Source organism: Microtus oregoni, unplaced genomic scaffold (genome assembly GCF_018167655.1).
Source record: "Microtus oregoni isolate MIOR12 unplaced genomic scaffold, Mior012 000003F_ref0000135, whole genome shotgun sequence".
Taxonomy (NCBI): domain Eukaryota; kingdom Metazoa; phylum Chordata; class Mammalia; order Rodentia; family Cricetidae; genus Microtus; species Microtus oregoni.
Genome location: NW_024543062.1, coordinates 14,526,097 through 14,552,162, shown reverse-complemented (window position 1 = coordinate 14,552,162; position 26,066 = coordinate 14,526,097). Strand labels below are relative to the sequence as shown.

Here is a 26,066-nt window from a genome sequence, read left to right as displayed (position 1 = left end):
CCCAGATTAGGTTAACTGAGATATAGGAAGACCCACTTTTAAATGTGGACAGCACCCTTTCATAGGCTGATATGGAGTGGTATGGAGTCTGTCTGTCCCCCATAGCGAAGCACCCCAAGATGTTACTGTCTTGTTGCTGGATGGCTGGGTTGGGTACCCTCTGGGCCACCAGCTTTCTCACATTAAGGTCCTAAACCCCAACACACACACACACACACACACACACACACACACACACACACACACATCTATACACAGCCATCTCCGGCTGTCACTACACAGTGCTGAAGTAAGTGCAGAATCTAAACCTCTTCCCAAACCACCCAGACCCTGAGAGCAACAGGGACTGCACAGTCCAAGTCCCACAGCTAGGATTTGGGGGAGGGAGCTTTGCTTGGGATGCAGGGAGCCACCCTCCCCTTCAGGGGACATCACTTGAACCTCCGTTTCCCTATGTAGACAACAGACTGTAATCCTAACAACACCAACAGTAAAGAGAGACCGATGGGAGAGAGACTAGGGATCCAGCTGCATCCCAAGGTGATAAGAAGTTGAACTGGGGGAAGAGGAGGGGTTGAACCCTGTCCCCTAGCCCAGCCAGTTTCCCCTCTGTCGCTCTGCACATTGTCACCTGCTTAGGAGTTATTTTCTCTGGACCTCAGTTTCTTTGTGTACAAATTGAGAAATATGGTTTCCACCTCTAAAGGGTTGTGAGAAAGAAATTTTTTTTTTATGTAAAGTGCTGAGCGGATGCCAGATCCCAGCTAATGTGAGCTATTCATAGCCTCCCACTCGGTCGCGGCTCAGGGAGAGAGAGCCGGTCCAGGCCGTCGGCAGCATTGGGGGTTCACTCCCCGCACCTCAAAACACAAATTCTCCTTTCTCACACCTGCCGCAGACACTCAGCCGCAGAAACCAGGTGCTTCCTGGCGCACCAGGGTAACAAAGTGCTCTGCGCTCCGTGCTCCTTGCAGGACTCAGGTGTGCTCTCGGCCTCAGCCCCTCCCATCCTACGCCCCTATTCCCACCCACGCTCACCCATCCCATCCCACGCTCCCTCCTACGCTCGTCGGAATCACACTAACCCCCTTCCCCCACCTCCGTTCCCTCCGCATCGGGGTGCTCACTCCCTCTCGCCCCAGGACTCTTGTGGCCCGCGGGCTCCCCCGTGCGCCCATCAGGCGCGCTGCGGCTGTCTTCCAGGTCTTGAGTGACCTGGAACTGGACCGGGAGCTCTAGCAGAAGACAGGGGATCTTGAACACTCGCACCCTACTATCCCCGCTCTCCTACCTGGAGCGGAGCTCCAGCTCTCAAAGAGGGCAAACCCTCGGTGCGGATTATCCGGTCCCGCCCGTGCGGGGGGGCCCCTTTAAGGGAGTGGGCGGGGTGATTTCTTATTAGCATACATTAGCATGGCCCTGCCCCGGAGGCGGGCGGGCGCGCGGCTCAGTCCCGCGGAGCGGAGCGGGCGCGGAGCCGAGTGAGGCGCGGAGCCGGCTGCGGGCGGGCGCGGGGATCCTCGCCACCCCGCCTCGGAGAGCGGGATGGGACGCCGCCCGCGGGGACCTGGATCTCCCCGGGGACCTGGCCCTCCAAGCCCCGGGCCCAGGCTGCCGCCGCTGCTGCTTCTGCTCTCTCTGGCGGCCCACGGGGGCTGCGCAGCGCCCGCGCCCCGCGCAGAGGACCTCAGTCTTGGGGTGGTGAGTGTGCGACGCGGGCACGGGACTCCGGAAGCCGAGTCCCCGGGCTCTCACGAGGTGCAAGAGAGAAGGGAGACTCTCCCTTGTTCCTCTAGGAGAGGTGCGCGGATCCCGGGCGCGGCGGACCCATTTCCAAGGCAGGGAAACTGAGCCTGGGACTCGGGCTGAGCGGGACGCACGCTTGCAGGTGTAGGAGGACAGCGGTCGCTTTCCCGTTCGGTGCGATCTTGCGTCGCAGCCACGGGCGCCCCGGGGAGGTGGTCGCCCAGCTGGAGCCGGGTCCCTGGTTAAAGCAGCTCCACAGAGACCTCTGGCGGGGTGACCGGCGTCACAGTCGCTCGGAGCGATGCGCCCCGCGAGCTTCGCGGCCGGAGTGGGAGGTCAGGGGCGCGCACCGCAAGCCGGGGGCGCGCATGTGGGCGTCCGGAAAGCCTGGGGTTCCCGACTTTGCTCTGCTGACGATGTTGGGAGAACCGCCTGCTCGGCGTGCGTGGAGCGACCCCCTCTCCTTCCTCCTCCACGGGAGCGGTCGGCCTTGTCCCGCCGGTGCGGGTGGCAACCTCTGTCGTGTCAAGCCCGCTGCTGTCCCCGGCCCGCCAACTCCCAACCCTGCTGCTACCTTAAGACCCGAGCTTAGCAGGGCACCCTTGTTTGGGGGCCGCGGTGCCGGCTTTTTTTCACCTCTCGTCTGCCCTCCTGACCCAAGTCCCCGCAGGAGACCCGGAAGGTTTTCGATCAGACTTTATGGCTCCGCAGGCCCGCGAAGCCTCTGCAAAGGCGCGCGCGGTGGATAAAGCCCTCTTTCGAGGAGGAGGCCCCGGCCTGGGCGCCCTTGATCCTCTGAGATCCAGAGACCCAGCCCGGGCGGCTTCTTGCCCGGCACAAGCTAGCCAATATCCTAATGGGGTCCTGGCAGAGTCCCCACTCCACGGGCGGTTGGCAATGGGGACTCGTAAACCTTTAGGTCTAGGCAAGGTGCCTTGGAGATGTCAGGCTGGAGGAGACACTGGGGAGGGCGGGAGCAACCCCCTGTTTGGCAAGACTTGCCCCTGGATCTGAGTGAGAGGCTGACTCTGCCACCCCCAGGCCTCTGTGGTATCAGCGGCCCCATGCTTTCTCTGCCCACTTGCGGACAGACGCCTGAGGGTCCCCTAGGGGTGGCTTCCTCCCACTCTAGTGGTCTCTAAAATAGGGGTTCCTCACACTCCTGTTCCTGGGCTTTCATAGCCATTCTCCCCCGCTGCCACGAGCAGTGGGACATCCAGTCCCAGTTCTGGGTAGGTGACAGTAGAGCCCAGACCCCTTCGTGTTCCAGTTCTCAGGGTGTCTCAAAAAGGACTGGTTAAGGGAGAGAGGACACCGAGGTGGAGTTGGGGCGATGGAATCCCTGACCAGCCAACTTCTCCATTAGGCCCAGAGCCTTTAGGAAGTTTTGTAACAGCCAGACCTTGGAGGTTGGGGTGGGGCTGGCTCCTCCCCCTGGCACCTGTGGACCTCATCTACTTTTCCCCTCCCCTGTTGAGTTCCTGAGCACCCTAGGGTCACCGGCCGATCCACACTTTGAAGGTCTCACTGAGCAGGGTGCGTGACCGCAGCCTTGTCAGAGGCAGCAGAACCCTGTCGTCCAGTTCTGGATAAAGCGGGAGGGTGCAGCAGGCATCCCCCTTCCCAGGACAATATCCTCCCGGGTGTGGGAACCCTCATCTGCCTGTCTCTTCTGTGGTGGTAGGGGGCGCCCTCTGGTGGCCCTCTAGGAGATGGCACCTAAGAGCTTGGGGCACAGGGGCTCCGAGCTGCAAAAGATGGGCGGGCTATGGGTGGGAGCATTCTGATGCCCCTCAGACCGCCCTCTGCGGGCTGTTGAGCGTATTCAAGTCTGGATGCCTCCGAGGAGAAGGGCGCCTTTGTTTTTGTGATCAACCGCTGCCAGACAGCGCTGCACCCACGGCTGGGCCGGGAGGGGCCAACGCCAGTGAATAAAGCCCAGAAGAGGCCCCAGGCCCCCTGGAAGAACACCGGGGCTGTGCCTCCTCACAGCCTAGTGGGCCTTGTTTTGTTATTCCGTTTCTTGAATGGTTAATGCCTCACAGCAAAGTGTGCAACCCCAGGGAAGGTTCTGAAAGAGTGGCGTCCTGACGGCCCTTTCAGATGTCCAGCTGGGTAGCCATGGGGAAGTGGACAATTTTCACACAGCCAGATCAGGCCCCAGTTCTCACCCTGTGGTTCTCACCCACAACCTGCCTTGGAGACTGTTTCATCCACTGACTGGCGCTGCAGATTCTTGCCGTCACCCCCTTATATTTCATTCACAAATGTCAGATCGCTCAGCCAGGCCTGGTTCCGTAGGGCATGCTGTGTGGCTGTGTCTCGGCAGCGCCAAGCAGTCTAGGTATCTGGGGGCCCGCGACTGCTAGGGATCCTGCTAAAGAGCCCCTTTCATGCTGGCAGCTAAACAAATAAACCCCAGAAGTTTCGACTCTGGGTTTTCCTCCCACAGCAGTCTCTCCCGTTGCTGGTACCACTCAGGCTGGGCAGGTTCAGATCTTCATCTCACTATGCCCACAACTGAAAGCTGGTGTGCTGGAATTAAGGATGGCCAATGGTGACGGGCAGAAGCAGGGACATGGAGTTCAGGGTTGGCCTGTGTGTCTCCTTCTTGAAGCCTACAGTCTCCTCCTGTCCTGATCTTAGCTCTCCCTGCTGCCTGCACTCTTTCTGGGCCCACGAAGAAATCCTCCTTATGCCCATAGCTATGCTCTGGGAACTACAACTGTTCGCTGTGGACCCAAACCAAGGTGGCGAGGCAGCAGTTGAACATAGTGCCAGACCTGCTTTTACGGGCATTCACTGCGGCTGCCCAGAACTGAGGCAGGAGGGTGGTATGAAGGCCAGCATGGACTCTCGAGCAAGACTCTGTCTCAGAAAGTGCTTGCCTAGCATGCACACACCACTGGCTGCCAGCCCCAGCCCCACCAAATAAGCCAGGCATGTTGGCATACACCTGTAATCCCAGCGCCAGGAAGCAGAGGGAAAAGGATGTGGTGTTTAGGGTCTTGGGCTACATAGCTAGTTCAGGGCCAGCCTGAGCAACCTAAGGCTCTGAAAAACAAACAGAAAGGACCAGTTCTGGATATGGTGGTATATGCACCTTTAATCGTATACTCCTAGCACTTAGGAGGCAGAGGCGGATCTGAGAGTTCAAAACCAGCCTGTTCTACATAGGGAGTTCCCAGGCCATCTAGGGCTACTAGTGAGACACTGTCTCAAGAAAATAGAAGATGATGCTGTCTGTCAGTGTTATACTGTCATAGTTACTTCTCTGTTTGAGAAAACACCGTGACCAAGGCAGCTTAGAAATGAAAGCATTTGATTGAGCACAGTTCCAGACGGGTAGCGTCCATGACAGCCGGGCTGAAGCCCTGGTTGTAGGAATAACTGAGAGCCCACGTCTCAGGTTGCAAAGAACACACTGGGAATGGCAATTCTTTGGAAACCTCAAGCTAGGCCTCCAGTGACACACCTCCTAATCCTCCCCACACGTTTCTACCAACTGGGAACCGAGTGTTCAAATATATGAACTGGGGGGTGGGGAGGGTCACTTTCATCCAAACCACATCGCGTAGGTCATTTGTCTAACACGTGAAGGACCCGGAGTTCTGTCCTAGCACATACACACACATGCACACACACACACACACACACACACACACAGAGAGAGAGAGAGAGAGAGAGAAGGAAACAAGTCTCAATGTTCACTACTTTGTGCTTTGCTTCCATTTGAGACAGGGTCTTTGTAGCCATGGCTGACCTGGAACTCACAGAGGTCTGCTTGCCTCTGCCTCCTGAATGCTGGGGTTAAAGGTGTGCACGTCCACACCCGGCCACTCTGTGGATATCTAATGTGAGACCCATTTACCTAGATCTAGGCTGAGTCCCAGGCTGCTGCTTACCTGCTCTGTGACCAGCTCATAGGGCCTCAGTCTTCTCTCTTGGCAAATGGGCCCATAGGAACAGCCTGTTCTTGCGGGGAAGCCGGACAACTTCAGAAGCCTTCCAGGGCGTTGTCCAATGAGGAGCCTGCTGGGGAACTCCTCAGGTGTGTCAGATGCCTGTCGCCTTAACTGTAAACTTTAAACTTTCAGTACCACCTGGCCTTGGGTCTGTGTACAGGCCAGTGCTGGTCCAGGAAGGAAAAGACATCTTATACACGCCGGGCACCTGGCTCCCAGCAAAGACGAGATGGTTATGTAATAGGCATGCATCCCCTCATAGCTCCAAGTCCCACTCTGTCCTTGTCCCCAGACCCTTCACCCCTCAGTAACCATCTCCTTCCTAGGTGCTATACCTAGCTACTTCCTGCATCAAAACCTTCACACCAGGACGTGCAGTGGTGGTGCACACCTTTAATCCCAACATTCGAAGGCAGAGGCAGGCCGGTCTCTGTGAGTTGGAGGCCAGCCTGGTCCATAGAGTAAGTTCCAGGACAGCCAAGGCTACACAAAGAAACCCTGTCTCGAAAAAACAAAAACAAACAAACAAAACCAAACAGGAAAACCTTCCCACCGTGAATACTCTCCCCAGGGCTCCTTATAGACAATGACAACCCTGTATCTGCCCAGAACAACTTCCCCGAGTGTCCATCTAACTGTCCCCTCTGTCACATCCCTCCCTTCCCTTGCAGTGGTTACGGGGTAAGCCCAGAATCCAGCCAGCTCCAGCCTCAACTCTGCACTCCCATACTGTGTGACAGGGCTCGGTACTCTGTGCTTCTTTCTCTTCCGTAGTTGGTAAAATGGGGTAGCAGCAGCACCTACTTCGTCGGGCCGACTCGCAGTGACTTCCAGATTACCCACTGTGCATGACGGAAAGTGCAGGAAAGAAAAAAAAAAACAGCGCCCACCATCCTCCCCACATCCTGAGGACTGCGTGGAGCTTTCTGCGTATTTCACAGGCATTCAGTGGCCCTTAGCTCAGAATCAGTGGAGCAGCTGCCTTCAGGATGAAAGTGGCCAGAGACAATGTGTGCACGGTCTCCGCTAATTTTCCCCTCCAGGACAGATCCGCCCTGGTCTACCTGTCTCCCTTCACAACCAGCCCTTGGTATAGTCAGAAAGGCCCAGGCAGGGAACCACTCTGGCTATCTGCTAGGATCTTTCTTTATAAAAGGGCCACGCAGGGGCTGGAGGGAGGTTCACTTGGTTGGGTAAGTGCTTGCCAGGCAAGCGTGAGGACTCAAGTTCAACCACCAGAAACCGCTGGAAAAGCTGATCATAGAACTAGAGAGATGGCCCAGCAGTTAAGAGCATATACATTTGAGGCCCAGTCCTACAGCAAGTGATTCACCACTTCCTGGAATGCTAACTTCAGGGGACCAGATGCCCCTGGCCCCCTTGGGCTTCTGCACTCATAGACAAGTTACCCACTCACAAACACATTTAAAAAAAATATTTTTTAAAACTTGGCTTGGTGGAAGATTCTTGGTTTTTTTGTTTGGTTGGTTAATTGGTTGATTTCTCAAGACAAGGTTTCTCTGTGTAGGCCTAGCTGTCCTGGAACTCACTCTTTAGACCTGACTGGCCTTGAACTCAGAGATCCATCCACCTCTGCCTCCCAGAAGCTGGGATTAAAGTTGTGTGCCATTACCACCTGGCTGTGGACCATAATTCTGGCAATGGGGATGAAGAAACAAGAGATTCTTGGAGATGCTGACCGGACAATCTTAACCTCTATGGTGAACTCTGGGCCAATGAGAGACCCTGCTGCAAAAGACCTGGACAGTGTACCTTGAGGGTCACCCCCAAGCTTGTCCCCTGGCTTCCACACACAAACACATGCTCATTAATAAATGGATGAGTCATGGATCCCATGGGCTGCGTAGCTGTGGACAGTTTCCTTGCTCCTCGGGGTCTCAGATGCCTCACCTGTAAGGGTTGGAGGGTCCCCACTGGCATTGCCCTTACAAGGGCCTGAGGGCTTTTATATGGGGGAAAGTGGTAAATGTGAGGAGTGAGTGGCCAAAGGTGGCACTGCCTACGGACCGGAGCACCTACAGTTAGCATATGTGATATGAACGATATATATCATATATCATATATATATATATATTAGGAGTTGGCCCTGTTCCTGACATAGGTTGGAAGGACAAGAATCTGGATTCAGCTTCCAGGCCTCAGTTTCCCTACCTGTGAGATGGGGCTGGTGACATCCATTTGCCTCCAACTGGTGGGTACAGTTAGAGAGGGATGGGGGGTGGTCGTAAGCTTAGTAATAGTCCAGGTGCCAGGCAAGGTCTGCAGGCTCCTGGGGGCCACAGTGGCATCTGATCAAGGCTGTGGGCAGAGCTGCCCAGATTCCATAAGACAGTTGGGTAAGCCAGCGCAGGGATTGGGGTGGCTCTATAAATTTGCTAAAACCATCTGAAGGATTGTAACACTGTACATATTATGCCTCGTTAGAGCTGTAAAAGGATACACATTGTGTCAAATGGTGATAAACGCAACAGCAAGATGAGAAAGAGGAGGGGGCTAGCGCTGATTGACTGTGTGTGTTTACATCTGTGCAGGAATCCCGGGACTGTTCAGCCAACCTCAGTCATGGTCTGAAGTAATGGTCCAGTTTCCTTGACTGGGCTGGGAGGAAGGGGTGTCTGCCCTGGGGGGTGGGACTCCCCTTCTCCCGGCCCCACCCTCCTCCCCAGTGGCCTTCTGGAAGGTTCACCCTGAGCCTCACAGCACCAGTCTGCTGCAGCCTCCGTTGCCCTGGAGACAGCGGTCTGTCTCCGTGGCGACAGTGGAAGGAGGACCAGGCAGGCAAGCAGGGCGCTGGCGGCCCAGGACAGGGTGTGTGAGGTCCTGGCTCAATAGTTATTAGGGGACAGGGGAGAGGAAGCAAGGAAGTCTTATCTCTGGCCATCTTGCAGACGGGGAGGTGGGGAGAGGCTTTCACACCTGCAGAGGTCAGAGCAGGTCAGATGGGGGTGACATGGGACTGCCTCGGTTCTCTAGGTGCAAGGTGTCAGTCAAGGCTGCCTCTTCTGCAGAAACCTTGTCCTCTGCGTGGCTTTTGTCAGCCTAGGCAACCCCAAGTCCTCTAGGCTAACTGCCGTCTCAAAGGCCCGTTATCCTCATTTGACATTTATCAGGTTCTAGTCCCAGATGATAATGGGAAGCTTATGTGAGCGTTTGGGGTTCACCCGCCTGGAGATGGATGAGCTGGCTGCCTGTGGCCTCCACAACCCATCCTCTGCTGATGTATGACTTTGGTCAGTTGGCTGCCCCTTGGGTGTCCACCTGAGGCCAGTGCTGGCGATCACCCACCTCCCCAAGCCAAAGTCCACTGTGATCAGCCCCTCCCAGGACTCAGCACTGTGGAGAAGGCTCCTGGATACAGGGAGGGGGCTGCCAACATGCAAGAGTATTAAGCTCTCTCTTGGTGGGGGCAGGGCATCCGAGATTGCAGGTGCAATGCTGCCAAGCCCAATTACGGTCTGTTCTAGACAAGCAAGGGCTACCATCCCAGCCTCCAGCCCCTGTTCCCCATCTATGCACACTCTCAGGAGGGGGATCCATTCTCTGAGGAAGCTTCAGGGGGGCTTCCTGTAGGAAGGAAAGGCAGCCATGGGGCCCCGCGTCTGAGCTGTGAAAACGTGTGTGCGTATGCGTGTGTGTTTTGACACGTGAAAACAGCTAAAATGTTAAAACAGTTTTTGAGAGGAGAGCTCTGAACAGGGTCTCACCAAAGATGGCCTCCTTACAGAACCCAAAATGGGGCAGTAGAGAGATCTGGGCGTGTGCCCGGGGCATGACTCTCACTTTCCGGGCTGCTTGAAGGTCCTGCCCTTCAGCCTTAGAAACCGGTCCCTGGCATCCCCATATACACCAACAGGATGTAGGACGGGTTGAGGTGGGATGAATTGTGAAACAGGGAAACCCCAATGAGGATACATGTTATGCAGAGAAGAGACCTGGCGGGCACACTGCAAATGTATGCAAATTACATCATCCAGGCTGGACCTCCTAGCCTGGGCAGCTTGCCGCTGTTTGACACCCCAAGGAGTCCCGGGAGATGAAACCCAGTTTCAACCACATCCACTGGACTCCCAAGCAACAGCTCTCAGCAGCAGTAACCAGTGCAAGAGAGGAGTCTGGGTGACGTCCTTGGGACTGGAGAGTCAGGGAAGGACTTGAATAGGGTGGTATTGTGTGTGTGTGTGTGTGTGTGTGTGTGTGTGTGTGTGTTCATCAAAACAGAAGTAGTTGCTGGGCATGATGACCACAACTTCAGTGCCCACCAGCACTGGGAAGCAAAGACAGATGTGGAGTATCTTAGTGAGTTCAAGGCCATCCTGGTCTACATAGCATATTCCAGGGCTACATGGTGAGACAGTGTCTCAAAAAGGCGTGGAGAAGCTGCTGGAGAGATGGCTTTCTGGTTAAGAGCACTCCTTCCTATTGCAGAGGACCTGGGTTCATCCCCAGCACCCACATGGGCTTTACAACTACCCAAAGCTCCAGTCCTGGGGATCTGATGCCATCTTACCTCTGTGGACAACAAGCATGCTTGTGGCTATATATATCCATGCAGGCAAAACCCCCTCACACAAAATAAAACAATTCGAATTTAGAATAAATTCTTTTTTTTTAAAAGAGTACTTATTGCTCTGGCAGAGGACCCTAGTTGGGCTCCTAGCACCCACCTTGGGCAGCTCACAACTGCCTGTTAAGTCCATCTCCAAGGGGACTAGTGCTTCTTAGGGGATTGAGGTTATCTGAATACATGTGCACACGTACACACACACACACACACACACACACACACACACACACACAAAACTATGTAACTTAATTTTTTGTAGTCTTTTTTGGTCAGGGTCTCTCTGTGTAGCCTTGGCCGTCCTGGAACTTCCTGTGTAGACCAGGCTGGCCTCAAACTTTCAGAGGTTTGCCTGCCTCTGCCTTCCAAGTACTAGAATTAAAGACATGCACCACCACAACTAGATAACTAAACATTAAAAAAAAATAGGTAAGGATAGTACTTGCCCTGGGCTCAATCCTTAGCACCACACGAAACAGGCATGGTAGTACGTGCCTGTAATCCCAGCCCTTGGGCAGTAGGAGCAGGAGGATCAGAAGCTCAAGATCATTTTTGGCTGCAAGGTAAGTTTGAAGCCAGACTGGACTACATGGGACCCTTTCTCAAAAGAGTGGTGTAGCTGGGTGTGGTGGCAGATGCATTTAACCCCAGCACTTGGAAGGCAGAAGCAGGCTGATCTCTGGGATTTTGAAAACAACCTGATCTACATAGCCAAGACTATTCGTTAAGACCCTGTTTCAAAATTGTGTGTGTGTGTGTGTGTGTGTGTGTTGATGAGATGGAAATAAACAAGTCTACAGGTTAGATTTGGGCCCCATGTTTGGGCTCTTCTTGAAAAGGTGGGTGGTTTTGGCTTAGAGCATCCTGCCCTACAGGACCTCTGGATCAGGAGCCAGACAGGTCCATGCAGCAGGCAGAGTTGTTGTCACAATTGGCATGTGGACTGCAGCACCATCTAGTGGTTGCTGGCAAACATTGATCATGGCTTATAACCCGATTTAAAGGACAGGGATGTTGGGATGGGGCTAGGTAGGAGTGGCCAGGGCTCAAGCGGCATTTCCCCTGCAACCATGAGCTTGGCCAGCTCCTCCTCCGCTGGGCTCTGCCCTAACAGCCTCTTGCTCTGCTCTGTGTCCCCAGGAATGGCTGAGCAGGTTTGGCTACCTGCCTCCTGCAGACCCAGCAACAGGACAGCTACAGACCCAGGAGGAACTGTCCAAGGCCATTACTGCCATGCAGCAGTTTGGCGGCCTGGAGACCACCGGCATCCTGGGTTAGTTTTTCGGGAGGCACCAGGAAGCTTCTTGGTCCCATCAGGGCTGTGCCAGCCTGGCAATACCCACCCTGGCTACTCAGGACCCTGAAATTGGCCACTGAGAACTCAGACTGGCCAGAGCCATGAATGTGAATGTTGCCTTAACCTGGTGGGGGTTAGGTGGGGCTTGAACACACCTGGCCTTGAGACCATTGGCTCTGAGGGGTCATGGGGTCTTCGTTGGGGAGGTAAAATGAGGTCTACCTGCTGACCTATGTCTGCCATGCAGATGAGGCCACTCTGGCCCTGATGAAGACCCCTCGCTGCTCCCTTCCGGACCTGCCCCCTGGGGCCCATACAAGAAGGAAGCGACAGACTCTGCCACCAACCAAATGGAGCAAGAGGAACCTTTCTTGGAGGTGCGTGGCCGGAGTGGGGGCTCCCCAGGATAGTGTCTCTCTGTCTTTCTACTACCCCGGGGGCCAGACCAGCTCAGAGAGGATCCCACCAGTGTGTAGACTGGATGGAGGGTGGACCAAGCCCTGAGATGCAGCCTGCCCGTGCCGTCTGGAGAGCTGGCGTTTCCTGAGTCCCCTGGACTTATCTGTGTTCATCTCCTGGGGACTAGAAAAAGGCAGATGATAAGGGAACACTGATGCCAAGGAGGGGCAATATTTTACCCCAGAGGGAGGTCCGTAAAGACCTCAGGGACAGCTGGCCTCTACTCTGACCCTGCCCCTAGGGTCCGGACCTTCCCACGGGACTCACCCCTGGGCCGGGATACTGTGCGGGCGCTCATGTACTACGCCCTCAAAGTCTGGAGTGACATCACACCCTTGAACTTCCACGAGGTAGCGGGTAACACTGCTGACATCCAGATCGACTTCTCCAAGGCCGACCACAATGACGGCTACCCCTTTGATGGCCCCGGGGGCACAGTGGCCCATGCCTTCTTCCCCGGTGACCACCACACGGCAGGGGATACCCACTTTGATGATGACGAGGCATGGACCTTCCGTTCCTCAGGTATGTAGGGGGTCAGTCCTGAGTATTTAGAACCCTGAGCCTGGGCAGCCCCTGTGGGCCCTGCAGACCCCACAGTAACACCCTGAACCTTTTAAAGATAGGTGCATCTGTAGTAGCTCACAACCGTCTGATTGTGGGGTCAGATTCCTTCTGGTGTGCACGAAGACAGAGAACACTCATATACATAAATACATGAATAAATAAATCTTTTTTAAAAAGGTGCAGCTGTCTCCCCCAGAACGAGTCCCAGGTTAGACTTAAATAGTTGAGTCCTACTCCACTCATAAGTTAGCTACTAACTGAGACCTGGTGGGCCGTTCTCATGATCTGATCCACCGAGTGTCTGCAGGTGGCTTGGCAAACCAGCTAATTCTCTGCCCAGTGCGCTGAAACCCAGATCTCTCAAGTCTTGGGGTGACAGCTATTGTATTTGAGCCTGGAAAATCCTGCCAATCCTGGGATGTCTCCACTATGGTCAGACACTAAACAGGCTGGCTTCCATACTGTGGAAGTGTAAGAGACCCCTGGGAAGCCTCTTCTGCCACACAGGGCCTCCATCAGAGCCCAGCATGATCTGAGCAGGTCTGCAGTACTCACGTGGCTAGCTGGAGTTCCCAGCACAGCCAGGATTCAGGGACCCTCTGAGCACCGGCTCTGTATTCCAGCCCCATCATCAGTGACGGGGTCCTGTCCTCCCCGGCTCATGCAGCTTCTGTGTCTCCAGATGCCCATGGGATGGACCTGTTTGCAGTGGCTGTCCATGAGTTTGGTCATGCCATTGGTCTGAGCCATGTTGCTGCCCCAACCTCCATCATGCAACCGTATTACCAGGGCCCTGTTGGTGACCCACTCCGCTACGGGCTTCCCTACGAGGACAGGGTGCGTGTCTGGCAATTATATGGTGAGTGTCCCTAAAGCCCAGTATGGACCACATGGAGGGCGGTGCTAGGAACAGATGCCCCAGGTAGTTGTATGTTCTGTTTATGGCTGTGCCCTCTTAGTCTAGAACTCTGTGGGCACGTGACATCTGCTGGAAACAGAACAATGGAGAGAGGAGAGGAGCCCAGAGTGTGGGACACAGGTCTCGGCCTTCTAGTGCTGTTCCCCCTGGTGCGTAGAGCCCCAGGGATGTCAATCAGTCCCTCAAAGAGCCTTGGCAGCAGTAAAGATAGATCCAGGCCTTCAAAGCACCAGGTCTGTGCTAAATTGGCCATCTAATTACATGACTCTAAGGGAGGAGGAGTCCTTGGTGGGCTGGGGTCAGGCAGCTTGTTCCGGATAGCTCATAAGAATGAAAGAACATCCCTACGAGATTCAGAAGAAGCAGTTTTCCCAGGATAGCCCATAAGACTATGAAGATATCCCTGTAGGACCAAAAGGCAGGCACTTTTCCCAGAATAGCCCACAGGACCAAGAGGTAGAAAGCTTGCCAGGGTCGATCTGTGAGAGTGAGAGGCAGGCAGCTTGCCTGGTATTGCCCCACAGGAGTATAAACAGCCAAAATAGGACCAGAATCTGGTCCAGGGCTGCTCCCAGGTCACATCTGGAAATAAGTAGAGGTGTCTGCCCCTATGTTCATCCAAGAGATGGTACTCTGAATGGGGTGGGAGAGGTGATGTTTAATATACAAAGGTGATGTTTAATATACAGAAACATTTTCCTCCCCAAATAGAGCCAGCCTGGCCCCCATCCTGCCTCTAGCTTCATTCTGCGCTCCCCTAATCTGCTTTTCCATGCCCCATCTCCCCACCCCATCTGTGTGGAGTTTTTGTTGTTGCTGTTTCGGTGGTGGTGGTGGTTTTGTTTATTTTGCAGAATTTTCTTTCTTATGTGTGAGTGTCTGAATATATGTCCATGCACCACACGCATGCAGGTGCCCACAGAGGTCAGAAGAGGGCATCAGACCCTCTGAAACTAGAGTTTCAGGCAGTGTGGGTGCTGGGAACTGAAATCAGGCCCTCTGCAAGAGTCCCAAGCACCCATAACTACTGAGCTGCCTCTTCAACCCTGTGGGTCACTCCTTTTTATGTGTATGAATTTCTTGCCCTGTGGGTATGTGTGTGCACCACATGCATGCCTGCTGCCCCATGAAGTGTGGAAGAGGGCGTTAGATCCCTTGGAGCTAGAGTTAATGGACAGTTGTGAAGTGCCATGGGGGTGCTGGGAACCAAACCCAGGTCCTCTGCAAGAGCAGCTGGTGCTCCTAACGGCTGAGCCACCTCTCCAGCCCCAGTGCTGTTTCTAATGCAGTAAAATCCCTCATCTCCACGTGTGTCACAGGGCTGTTCAGGCGCCACCCTACCTAGGTCCACAACTTTTGCCACCCTGAACTAACCCCAAGGGACTGTCTCTGAGGATTGCCTGAGGTGTGACACTCGGAGGAAAGGGAGCCATGCAGAATGAGGCTTTCTGTGGCTAGTGGGTTTGTGTGTGTGTGTGTGTGTGTGTGTGTGTGTGTGTGTGTGTGGTTTTGTTTGTTTTGTTTGTTTTCCCCAAGTGTGGTATTTTCAAGGTTTCTCCCCGACCGGAGTCAGGCCTGGTTCTTTTCCATGGCTGAATGAACTCAACATTGAGCACAGGGTTACTTCCCTGTCAGGCTCTTGTGACTAGCGCTGTGGACCTTGGTGCGGAATTCTTGTGGATCACCTGGCTTCCATCTTTCAGGGGTGTCCACCCAGGAGCGTGGTTGTGAGGGACAGTGATGCTCTCCACAAGTTCTTGGGGCACAGTATAGTTCACAGGACTGCTGCTGTGGTCTGCCCCACTTAGACACCCATCTGGCTGAATGAGCAGAACCTGGGGCCCCCAGCCTCACAGCCCAGACTGGCATGCCCAGGGCCGCAGGATAGGCTGGTAAGACTAAGGCCCTGGGTTGAACACACACTTTCTGTCTCCGCAGGTGTGCGGGAGTCCGTGTCCCCTACTGCACAGCTGGATACTCCAGAGCCTGAAGAACCACCCCTCCTGCCGGATCCCCCCAGCAATCGGTCTAGCACCCCGTAAGCCCTGTCCCTTGTCACATTACCTTAGCCAGCCTGGCCTAGCTCCCTGCTGTCCCTACCAAGCACATAATACCCAGTATAGCCTGGGATCCTGAGGAAGGCATCGCTGTATGTGCTGACTGGGCCCAAGGGGCACTTTCTTCTCTTAGACCTCCTAATAGGAGATGGGACGGGAAAGGACCCGCTACCCCGTGGAGCTACAATGAACCTCAAATAGTCCCTCTTCTATAGCCTGGTTCACAAAGCCCAGGACCTGGGGGCTAGGACATCTTGCAAACAGTGGCTTGTTTACTGCCAGTCCCTCTGCAGAGCTGACTGAGAACTGTGCTTATTCAGACAGTTCCCCGGCGCACATCTGTGCTGTCCCTGGGACTTGGGCTCTCAGTACAGCAGTGCACAGTGCACACCTTTTGTTTCTCAGCCTGTCCCTTCTCTTGTCTGACCCCAACCCCCACACCCTGGCCTCCTTGCTGTGCCCACACTCATCTACAGTTCAAGTGCTGGAATTGTAGGTATGAGTCAATATGATCAACCCACTGTTATTTCCTATCTGCTGGAGTGTGTGTGTTTCTTGTGTTGTTGGTACTTTTTGGTTTGGTTTGGTGTTTGAGATAGGGTCTCATGTATACTAAGATGACTTCAGACCCCCTGTGTAGCTAAGGATGACGACAGCCTTGACCCTCTCATCCTCTGTTTTCCAAGTGCGGAGACTACAGGCGTGTACCACTAATCCAGGTTAATGCAGTGCTGGGAGTTGAATCTTGAACTTTGTGCAAGCTAGGCAAATACTCATCCCCAGTGTGTGTGTGTGTGTGTGTGTGCGCGCGCGCGCGCGCGTGCACATGCGCGCATGTGCATGCATATGTGATTGTGCATGTGTGCACGCACACACACACATTTGGTGTGGGCACACAGTGTGTATGGAGGTCAGAGGACAGCTGGTGGGAACTGGCTCTCTTCTTCCACCATATTGATTCAGAGACTGAACTCTGGCTATCAGCCTTGACAGCAAGTCCTTGTAATGAACTGAGCCACCGCACTGACCCTCTGCAGATTCGTTTCAGGTAGGGTCTTGCGGTGTAACCCTGGCTGGCCTGGAACTTGCTGCATGGCGTAGGCCAGCTTCAAAATCATGAACACCCTGCTTCTGCCTCCTGCGTGCTGGCGTTCAGATATGAGCTGAATGAAACAAAGCCACACGCTTGGCTTTGCTGTTTCTTCTTTTTCTTTTCTCTTTCATTTTTAAGTGATAACTGAACCCAGGACATTCTATCACTGAGCTATATGTCCCTGCAAGAATCATTTCTCTCCTACCAACCCCTCCCACCAAGCTCTCTAGGTCACCCATGTGTGACACTGCCGGAGGGTTCTGCGTTGTGACAAAGGGAGAGTGTCCTCATGCATGGCACACTACTGTGTGTGGCCCTGGCAGGTGGTTTGCTGGGAAGCCCTCTGCCACAGACCCTCAGGACTGGCCGTTTCTCAGCAAATGGACCACGCTGTCCTCAGGGCTCCTCACACTCGCTGTCCCTGACACAGCTCTGCTCTCCGTTCCCTTTGTGTCGGGTGATGCTCTGGGGCTCATGTTTGCATACTTAGCATTGTGGTCGACAGGACCCTCTCAGTCTCGGGCGTGTAACATGGTTCTCCTGTCTGCAGTGTGCATCAGTGAACACTCACACCCCGACTCCTACCCACGGGGCTCTGTGTGCTGAGACACTGACCTATCTGGGAAGCTGAGAAGCCGTTCTGCCCTTCCATCAATTTTAAGGGTTTTTAAAAATTTTGTGTCTGTGTGTGGCTTCGTGCATGGTCCTATAGTGCCTACAGAGGCCAGAGTCGCTGGATCCCCTGGAGCTGGAGTTACAGGCAGTTCTGAGCTACCCAGTGCGAATGCGAGGACCCAACCTGGGTTTTAACCACTCAGCACTTCCCCCAGCTCCTTTCCCTCTCGCTTTAGACAAGGTCTTACTGTGGAGCCCGGTGTTGTATGACTCCATAGGGAGTTATAAAAACATTTCTTTACCCTAGATAAGGCCCCCACAGCAGACCAAAGAAAGGATTTTAGTCTAGGATAGTGAGCCAGTAAGTTTTCCAGGGCTACTCACAGGAGCAAGCATGAGGGTTACTTCCTATAAGAGTATAGGTGATGCAAAGACAGCTTCGTGACGGAAAAGCCCACCCCAGGCTGAGTGAGAACTGAAAAAAGCTGTATCCTTGAAACTCCTGCATGACTGGCAGGTAGCCAGTTGTGACATCTCCTCTGCCCCAGCCATCTTACGTAACCTTAGGAAGGGGCCTGTGACTCTTGTAAGTTTCAGGAACTTTTCCTGAGACTTAGGAGTTTTGTTTCCCTCCTAAGTCGTAAGGGCTGTCCCTCCTAGGAATGTTTTTCTTTCCCAGGCAATTGAAACCCAACACCTGAGTTGACCAGACAATAGTGATCCCCCTGCCTCAGCCTCCTGAGTACAGGACTGTAGGCCTAGTGTGGCCACAAGCCCGACTGAAGCTCACATTCTTTGCTTTTGTTTTGTTTGTCATTGTTATTTGTTCGTTTCGGGTGCTGTTGTTATCGTCTGGTGTTTTTAGGTTTAGGGGAGTTAACTTTGGGGTTTTGAGTCAGTCTCATATAGCCCAGGCTAGCCTCCGACTCACGATGCAGCTTATAGCCTTATGGGGCCCTCATTCTAACTGCCCTTTCTTGCCTGGTGAGCTCCGTCTACCATGCGGACACAGGGTTATTGTGGGTCCTTCCAGGATGCTCCCCCTCATGATTCTGGCAGCCGTAGCTCAGCCGGCTGCTTTCCCTCTCAGACCCTCTCACGTTCTGCCTTGCAGGCCCCAGAAGGACATGCCTCATAGGTGCACTGCCCACTTTGATGCCGTGGCCCAGATCCGAGGTGAAGCCTTCTTCTTCAAAGGTAACCGACCCTGGGGGACCCTGTGGAATGGAAGGACAGATCCCCATAGCCAGGCTCCTGCAGCCACCTTCCCTTCCATCACCCAGGCAAGTACTTCTGGCGGCTGACCCGGGATCGGCACCTGGTGTCCCTGCAGCCAGCTCAAATGCATCGCTTTTGGCGGGGCCTGCCGCTGCACCTGGACAGTGTGGATGCCGTGTATGAGCGTACCAGCGATCACAAGATTGTCTTTTTCAAAGGTGAGTGAGCTTCTCTCCTGGGCCACAGCTGGCCATGGCCTCCCCTTGTGCCATCTGACCTGCCTTGGCCTCCCCTGCACCCTGCCAACCCTTGGCTGTAACCTTGCACCTCCAGCCTGGTTGAGCGAGCAGTTTGCTCCACCAGTCTGAAGAGCAGTGTACTCCTTGGATGTGTATGGAGGCCTACTGTCGTCTCATCCTGTAGGGGGCACTGCAGATACACACAGCAAGCCAAAAAAGAAAAAAAAAAGGAAAATCTCTGCTGGGGCAGCGGAAGTTGGGGGTGAGGTAGGGTGTGAAGAGCTCCTCCACAGGAGAGAGTTTATTCAAAGAGGCAATGGGAGAGAACAAACAACGGCAGGCGAAGTCTATCTAGGGACCTGCATTGAGCAGAAACTCCAAGAACAGGGTCCAGGTCAGGTGAGCCAGTGTGAAGACCCCCAAGGCAGAAACATCCCTTCTGCGTGCAGAGAACTAAGAGAGAGGCCACAGGGGCCCCAGAGAGGCCATGAAATGCAAGAGGAACTGTGAGGCCACAACCCCTAGCAGCTGCCTCAGTCTAGGCCACCCTACCCTGTCCCTAACTCGGAAGCAAGGCTCCTAGCCTTCACTACTAGCCTTGGATGGGCTGTGTCTCTTCCGTCCGCCTCTATCCCACAGAAAGGGAAAAGAGACCTGGGCCAGGAAGGCAGCACATTCCTATAATCTCAGCACTCGGGAAGCTGAGGCAGGAGGGTTGCTGCAAATTCCCAGCCTGCCTGGGTTACATACTAAGACTGTTTCCCAAAACTTTGGGCGCTGAGCGCCTAGGGATATCATTCCATCGGTTGAGTACTTGCTTAACGTGCACAAAGGCATTGCACGCACGGGGTGCATTAATCCCAACACTTGGGAGTTAGAAGCAGGGGGATTATAAATTCAAGGTCATCTTTAGCCGGTTGGCAAGTTTGAGACCAGCCTAAGTTAGGAAGGAAGAAGCTAAGGCAGGGGGAGGAGGGAAACACGTGTGAGGTGTGAGCCTCCTGGGCCCATGCACAGGGAGACATGGACAGACAGAAACCTGGGGTTGGTGTGAGCAGCGGCTCGCCCTTAGCTCAAAGTTGCCACCATTCTTAGGTCACCCTCCCAGCTCAGGTCCCTCTGAGGCCACTGAGCCAGCTTGGCCTCAGGTCACTTGACTCGATGCCGTGATAAAATACCCGACAGCAGCAAATAAGGTTTTGTTGTGACTAACAGTTCCGGTCCAGCATGTTAGGGAAGAAATGGGTGGCAGGAGGATGAAACAGCGGGTCACAACCAGTCACGTCGTCCCCCTTAGTCGGGGAAGATGGAGCTGCTGCTCAGCTCACTTTCTCCTTTTTATTCCGTCCGGGACCCCAGCCCGTGGGACAGTGCTGCCCACATTCAGGGTGGGTCTTCCCACCTCAGCCCACTCGAGATTAACATCCCTCATCGGCACGCCCAGAGGCTGGATTCTACCTGCTATCAAGCTGACAGTGTTAATCATCATCGTGCCTTTCCTTTTACCCAGACAGGGTCTCACCGTGTAGCTCTGGCTGGCCTAGAGTTGACTGTGTATCCCCAGGGTGGCCAGTATTTTTTTTCTTCTCTGGGACTTTCAGTTGAGACTGAGCCGAGAACCCCAATACCAGTTGTTCCTAAGCACTGCTGCCCACCCAAGCCAATGAGGTTACAGCGACTGTGCCTTCATCTAGTCCATAGACACCCACTCCTGCATCACCAGGGTCCCAGCCAGGATCTCCCTTACATGGTGGTGTCTTTGGTCTCCAATCTAGAGTACTCTCTCGGGCCTTCAGTATCTACCCACCCCAGGTTTTACCCCTTGTGTGTCCTGTGTGTCCTGTGGATCAGTAATAGCACCCACGGTGTCCTGACCCATCCCATTTGTTGATGGTTTGGACATACTGTTTCCACTCTGGAAACAGCAAGAGCCACCTGAGCATCTTGCCCTGAGTTCACCCCACACACTGGTACCCCTGGATGGAGTCTCTCTGGTCCCAGCCCACACATCTTTGTTCCCATGGAACCCAACGGTTCTTCAGCATCTTGGTTTATAAAGTCTCACAAAGAGACCTGCATCTCACTTGTAATTAGGCCTCAGACTGAATGCCTTCTGCCATAAGATGGCCATACCTGGCTTAGGTCGGTGGCTCGGTTATTACGGCACGTGCTTAGCACATATGAAGACCTGGGTTCAGTCCCTAGAAGCCCATAAACAAGGCATGGTGGTACCTGCCTTTAATCCTAGCATTCAGGTAATGGAGGCCAGAGGGTCAGAAGTTCAAGGTCACCCCTTAGGCTACGTAGTGAGTTTGAGACCAGTTTGGGCCGTAGGAGACTCTGTCTCCAAACGGGGGAGGGAACGTTCCTACCCTTCATACATAACAGTCATAGAGCAGGGTAAGTTGTCTTGGTTCCTTGTCTCTCAGTGACTGCCAGAATAGGAGCTGATTCTCAGATGCACACCAAGACGTATGTAGTAGGTGCTCATTAAATGTCAGACAGGGCTCCTCCTTGACTTGGTGACATAGGGTAACTACTCTGTACAGCCCCTTGGGTGAAGATGGGGGACACCCATGAAAGTCAAGACTGGAGCCTTTGCTGCAGCCTATGGCTCTTTCTCTCACCACCAGGAGACAGATACTGGGTGTTTAAGGACAACAACGTAGAGGAAGGGTACCCGCGACCTGTCTCCGACTTCAGCCTCCCGCCAGGTGGCATCGATGCTGTCTTCTCCTGGGCCCACAATGACAGGACTTATTTCTTTAAGGACCAGCTGTACTGGCGTTATGATGACCGCACACGGCGCATGGACCCTGGCTACCCTGCCCAGGGCCCCCTGTGGAGGGGTGTCCCCAGCATGCTGGATGACGCCATGCGCTGGTCTGATGGTGAGCGCCAGGCAGGGGACAGTGCTGTCCAGCATATTTCCTTGACTGTAGATAGGGATTGTGATGGGGCGTGGGGGCGGGATTTGCTAAACCGCACTTAACCTGTCGTGAGCTCTGAGGGGTTCAGGACCTCACCCCTCTCCTCCCTCATGGGCTCTGCTCCCTTCTGCCACCCGCCCTGACCTCCTACTTTTCACTCCATAAACACACCGGACTTCCAGCCTTTGTACATTTTCCTTAGAGCACCTGTACCCTACTTGTAGCCTCCCCTCCAACACCAAAAGAGATGCACGCAGAACCGATGCTGGGCAAACTCCAGCAAGGAAGAGTGGAAGTTGACAATCTGTCCCTGTGTCCCAGAGTCTCCTCCAGATGCCCAAGTCAGGCTCATGCATGGCCCAGACAGCCTAAGATGTCCTACCTCTGCCCACCCACCCACCCCCAGCCCCCGCAGCTCTATTCAGAAACCGCAGTTCTATGCAGAGCCTCCCTGTGTCTGAGGGACCAGCTCAGCCACCCTCTTGTACCCTACAGGTGCATCCTATTTCTTCCGAGGCCAGGAGTACTGGAAGGTGCTGGATGGCGAGCTGGAGGCAGCACCTGGGTACCCCCAGTCTACAGCCCGGGACTGGCTGGTGTGTGGCGAGCCGCTGGCAGATGCAGAGGAAGTCGGGCCTGGACCCCAGGGCCGCAGTGGGGCCCAGGACAGCCTAGCAGTCTGCTCCTGCACTTCAGATGCACACGAGTCTTCATCGCCATCTCTACTGCTGTTGCCGCCACTGCTGTGGGGCGTGTGGACCTCAGTCTCCACAAGGGCATCCTGAGGGCAGTGCCGGCTTTGCGGATCAAGGAGCCGAGGAGGGCAGGGACATACCGGCCAGTAGTCAGCAGGACTTGTGCTCCAAGCGCCCGGTCCTTCCTTCCTTCCTTCCGCCAAACCCAGGGGTGCTGTGCCCTCTGCTGGAGTAGCCTCCAACTGGGACAAGAAGTCCCACCAGTGGCATCCATGTGCCCTCCCCGCCTGGAGCAGCCATAGGCGGTGCTCCTTCCTCTTCTGCACACCATGCTGCTTCTTCGCACCTTACTGGGCTGCTCACACCTGGCTGTCACATCCCGGGGATGCCTTGTCCGCACCTGAGCAGCTCTGATGTCAGCTGCAGGTGGGCTGATGGGGACAAGGGGAGGTCCTCACAGTGTCCATAGGGGCCACGGCCCCGGTTTCACAAGCGAGTTGATGGCCCAACGGGGAACAGAGTGGGGACAGGGTACCTGCCAGCCGTCTGATCCACTGCCATTTGCAGCAGCTTGAGCCACATCTGCCACTGCAGAGGACCAGTCACACTCAGGATCTACAGATGCTGGCTAGGCGCCTCGCTCCAACCGTCAGGAGCAGTTGCCTCGCTTCATCTTAGACGAGCTGTTCTTAAGTGGAGGCGACGTCCTGTTATCTCCCTCTGTGTGGCCAGGAGAGAACTGTGGGTCTCCCCGGGGTGCTGTGGCTTGGGGGTGTGCCTGTAGAGACATCTCTCCTGCCCATTGCTTCCACAGAATGCCCCCATATGGTTCTGGGCTGAGACCCTGCAGCTTAGGCTTGTGGCTGTCCTGGCATCAAAGTGGGGGTTCAGTTAAGGAACGGTGGCTGGGTTACCCCAGGCCCTGAGTAGGGGAATGGCAACTTGGCAGGTGGCGCACAGGGGGACTGGGAAGGGGCAGCTGCAGGGATACTCAGCACGGCCAGGTTAAGAGTAGTGTCCTGCAGGGCCATGATGATGTCGCCTCCTGGTCTGCCCTGGCCTTGGAGATGGAGGAGCTGTGGAATAATTGCTGTTCTGAGGGACAGACCTTCATGGGTCCATGAAGAAAGAGCTGGTTCTGGGGCGGGATGGGCCTGAGGGACACACACATACAGCCCAGGGGCGGAGCCACCCATGTAGGCGTGGATGTATAGTAGGCAGCTTCTGCCTTTGGACATGTGATGACACACCCCTCCCCGACTGGTCCCATCTCAGGTAAGAAAGGCTTCTGCACACCCGCCTCACACGTCACATACAGGGCACTGGCGCCACTCCCTCCTAGCCCAGGATCGAGCATGGTCGGGAGGAGTGAGCAGCCCACCCCATCCTACACCCATCTGCCAGGCTAGACAGGACAGAGTGGGGGTCTGCGGTGTCATAGGGGCCACCCCACTCTGTCCTCTGTCACAGCACGCTCCTATGATGTCCCATGTTGTCCACCAGCCTGCAGAACACAGCCGTCCAGTACGGTAGTGAGAAGAGTCCCAAGGGCCCTTGTCACATAGCGCTGAAAGTCAGGCCTGCAGGCTGGAGCCGTCCAGAGGCTGGTGTCTCTCTCATTTTAAAAACCCAAACTCTAATAAAAATTTTTCTACACTGGACAGGTGACAGTTCAGTGGTGGGGCACTTGGCTAGCGTGCCCAAGGCTTTGGGCTTGATCTCCAGTACAAAAACTTGTTTGTGTCTCTAGTCTTGAGTGAAACAGTCAGCAGGCTTAGAGTTCTCTGAACCACCCCTCCCTCCATTGCTGCAGCCAGGGGTCTCCCAGGGAGAGTAAATGAGGGAGGTACCAGTGCTCTGGCTTCTGGGCAGTGTGTGTAGCTGGACCCTTGTGTTTCATGATTTGATTCACAGCCCTATACAGAGGCTGGGGAGAGAAAATAAGAGTGTCTACTCCAGCCCCAGGTCGTTGGGTATGATGAAGTCTCTAGACGCACACTGTCTCGTGTGTCCTATAGAACATGACTCCTGAGGGCCATCAAATCCCAGGTCGTCACATTTTGAGACTCCCTCACGGTCTCCATGTGTCCCAACCACACCTTCTCTGGGCAAGGATCTAACCCAGTGCCACATTTCCCACTCAGTTGCCTGCCAACCAGGCACTGCTACCTGGTGCCTGACACTATAGGTTCTGGTTAACATTCCTGAAGCTTCCTAAAGCCACATCCAGCTCTTGTCGTGCAGCAGCATCCAGCATGATACCACGTGGCATCCTTTTCTAGACAAACCTCTGGTTAAAAAAAACCAACAAAACAAAACACATTTCACTTGCAATTCTGATTTGTGTGCTCTGAGTCCTGGGCTGAACTGACCATCTGCACTCACATGATGACCAGCCCGTGACCATGGTGAAACCCTAGGAAGGTCTGAGGCCTGTTACCACCTAGTGAGGGTCCAGTACCCAACAAAGGTAGTCGTGGACTCTTGGGCCTTCTTTGGCCTTACGAAAAAAACGTGTGTTCTGTGCTTGGGGGAACAGTTCAAGGTTCCCCACCATGTAACTGCAAGGGCCAGGTTACAGTCAATCCAACTCCCATTTTGGATCAGAGAAAAGGTATAGCAACTTTTTTTTGTTTTGTTTTTCAAGACAGGTTTCTCTGTGTAGTCCTGGCTGCTCAGGACTCGCTCTATAGACCAGGCTGTCCTCGAACTCAGAGATTCACCTGCCTCTGCCTTCTGGGTGCTGGGTTTAAAGGTGTGCACCACCACTGCCAGGCTGACACTTAGCTGTGTTCAGTTAACATGTGAACTTGGATTAAGCACACACCCCAGAGACCATCACTGTGATCCGCCTCTCCCAGTACTGCCATAAGCAGAACCACTCAGAACCATCACCACAGTCCGCACCACTCGAGGACCAGCTGCTCCACCCTCCCAGGTGGCTCAAGGCCTCAGAGCTGCGCATCTGCTGGCGATCAGCTCAGGTGCTGAGACCTGCAAGAAGGGCCAGCTTTGTGTGACACTTGGTCTCATCTGGCAGGAACCGGAGTCTGATGGACCCTGGGGCTTGTTCTTCACTTTTTTTTTTAGATTTATTTATTTATTATGTACACAGTGTTCAGCCTCCATGTATGCCTGCAGACCAGAAGAGGACGCCAGATTTCATTACAGATGGTTGTGAGCCACCATGTGGGTTGCTGGGAATTGAACTCAGGATCTCTGGAAGAGCAGTCAGTGCTCTTAACCTCTGAGCCATTTCTCCAGCCCCTTGTTCCTCGCTTCTGTAGGTTCCCACGGGCATCCTGAGATACTAGAAAGACCAAAGAGATGACAACAGGGCAGCTTGTGCTTTTGTCCAAGCTTCCTGTGGGGAGGTCAGGACACCCAGTACCTGAGTGTGCATGTCCCCCTCTGCCCTTCCCTGGAGAGCCTTGCAATATATGCCAAGTAGCACTGGGTTCCCACGAAGGTTTGTGTTTGCTTCTCTCGACTGTTAAGTTGTTTTCACAGTTCCAAATATCCAGAACTTTATTCAAAATGCATGGTGCCTCCAAAATAGGCCCCCCAATCCCTTTAGGATGCTCTGAGGCCTCACTCCTCCTTAGGGTTCATGGGCAGGCTGCCAAGGCACATCCTGGAGCTTGTTAGAGACATGGACTCCCAGCCATATTAAAATCCATAGAT

At 54.4% G+C, this 26,066-nt stretch overlaps 1 protein-coding gene across 1 annotated transcript; it reads left to right on the top strand.

Annotated features, from left to right (window-relative positions):
• The first annotated feature begins 1,413 nt into the window (after nucleotides 1-1,413).
• Mmp17 (matrix metallopeptidase 17) lies at nucleotides 1,414-24,792 on the top strand. Its single transcript, XM_041648931.1, has 10 exons — nucleotides 1,414-1,701; nucleotides 11,434-11,566; nucleotides 11,838-11,967; nucleotides 12,291-12,574; nucleotides 13,299-13,475; nucleotides 15,474-15,573; nucleotides 18,415-18,497; nucleotides 18,584-18,736; nucleotides 21,391-21,648; nucleotides 22,183-24,792. Exons 1-10 carry the CDS (start codon nucleotides 1,546-1,548, stop codon nucleotides 22,470-22,472), a joined length of 1,764 nt encoding a protein of 587 aa, XP_041504865.1. The 5' UTR covers nucleotides 1,414-1,545; the 3' UTR covers nucleotides 22,473-24,792.
• Nucleotides 24,793-26,066: the final 1,274 nt, after the last annotated feature.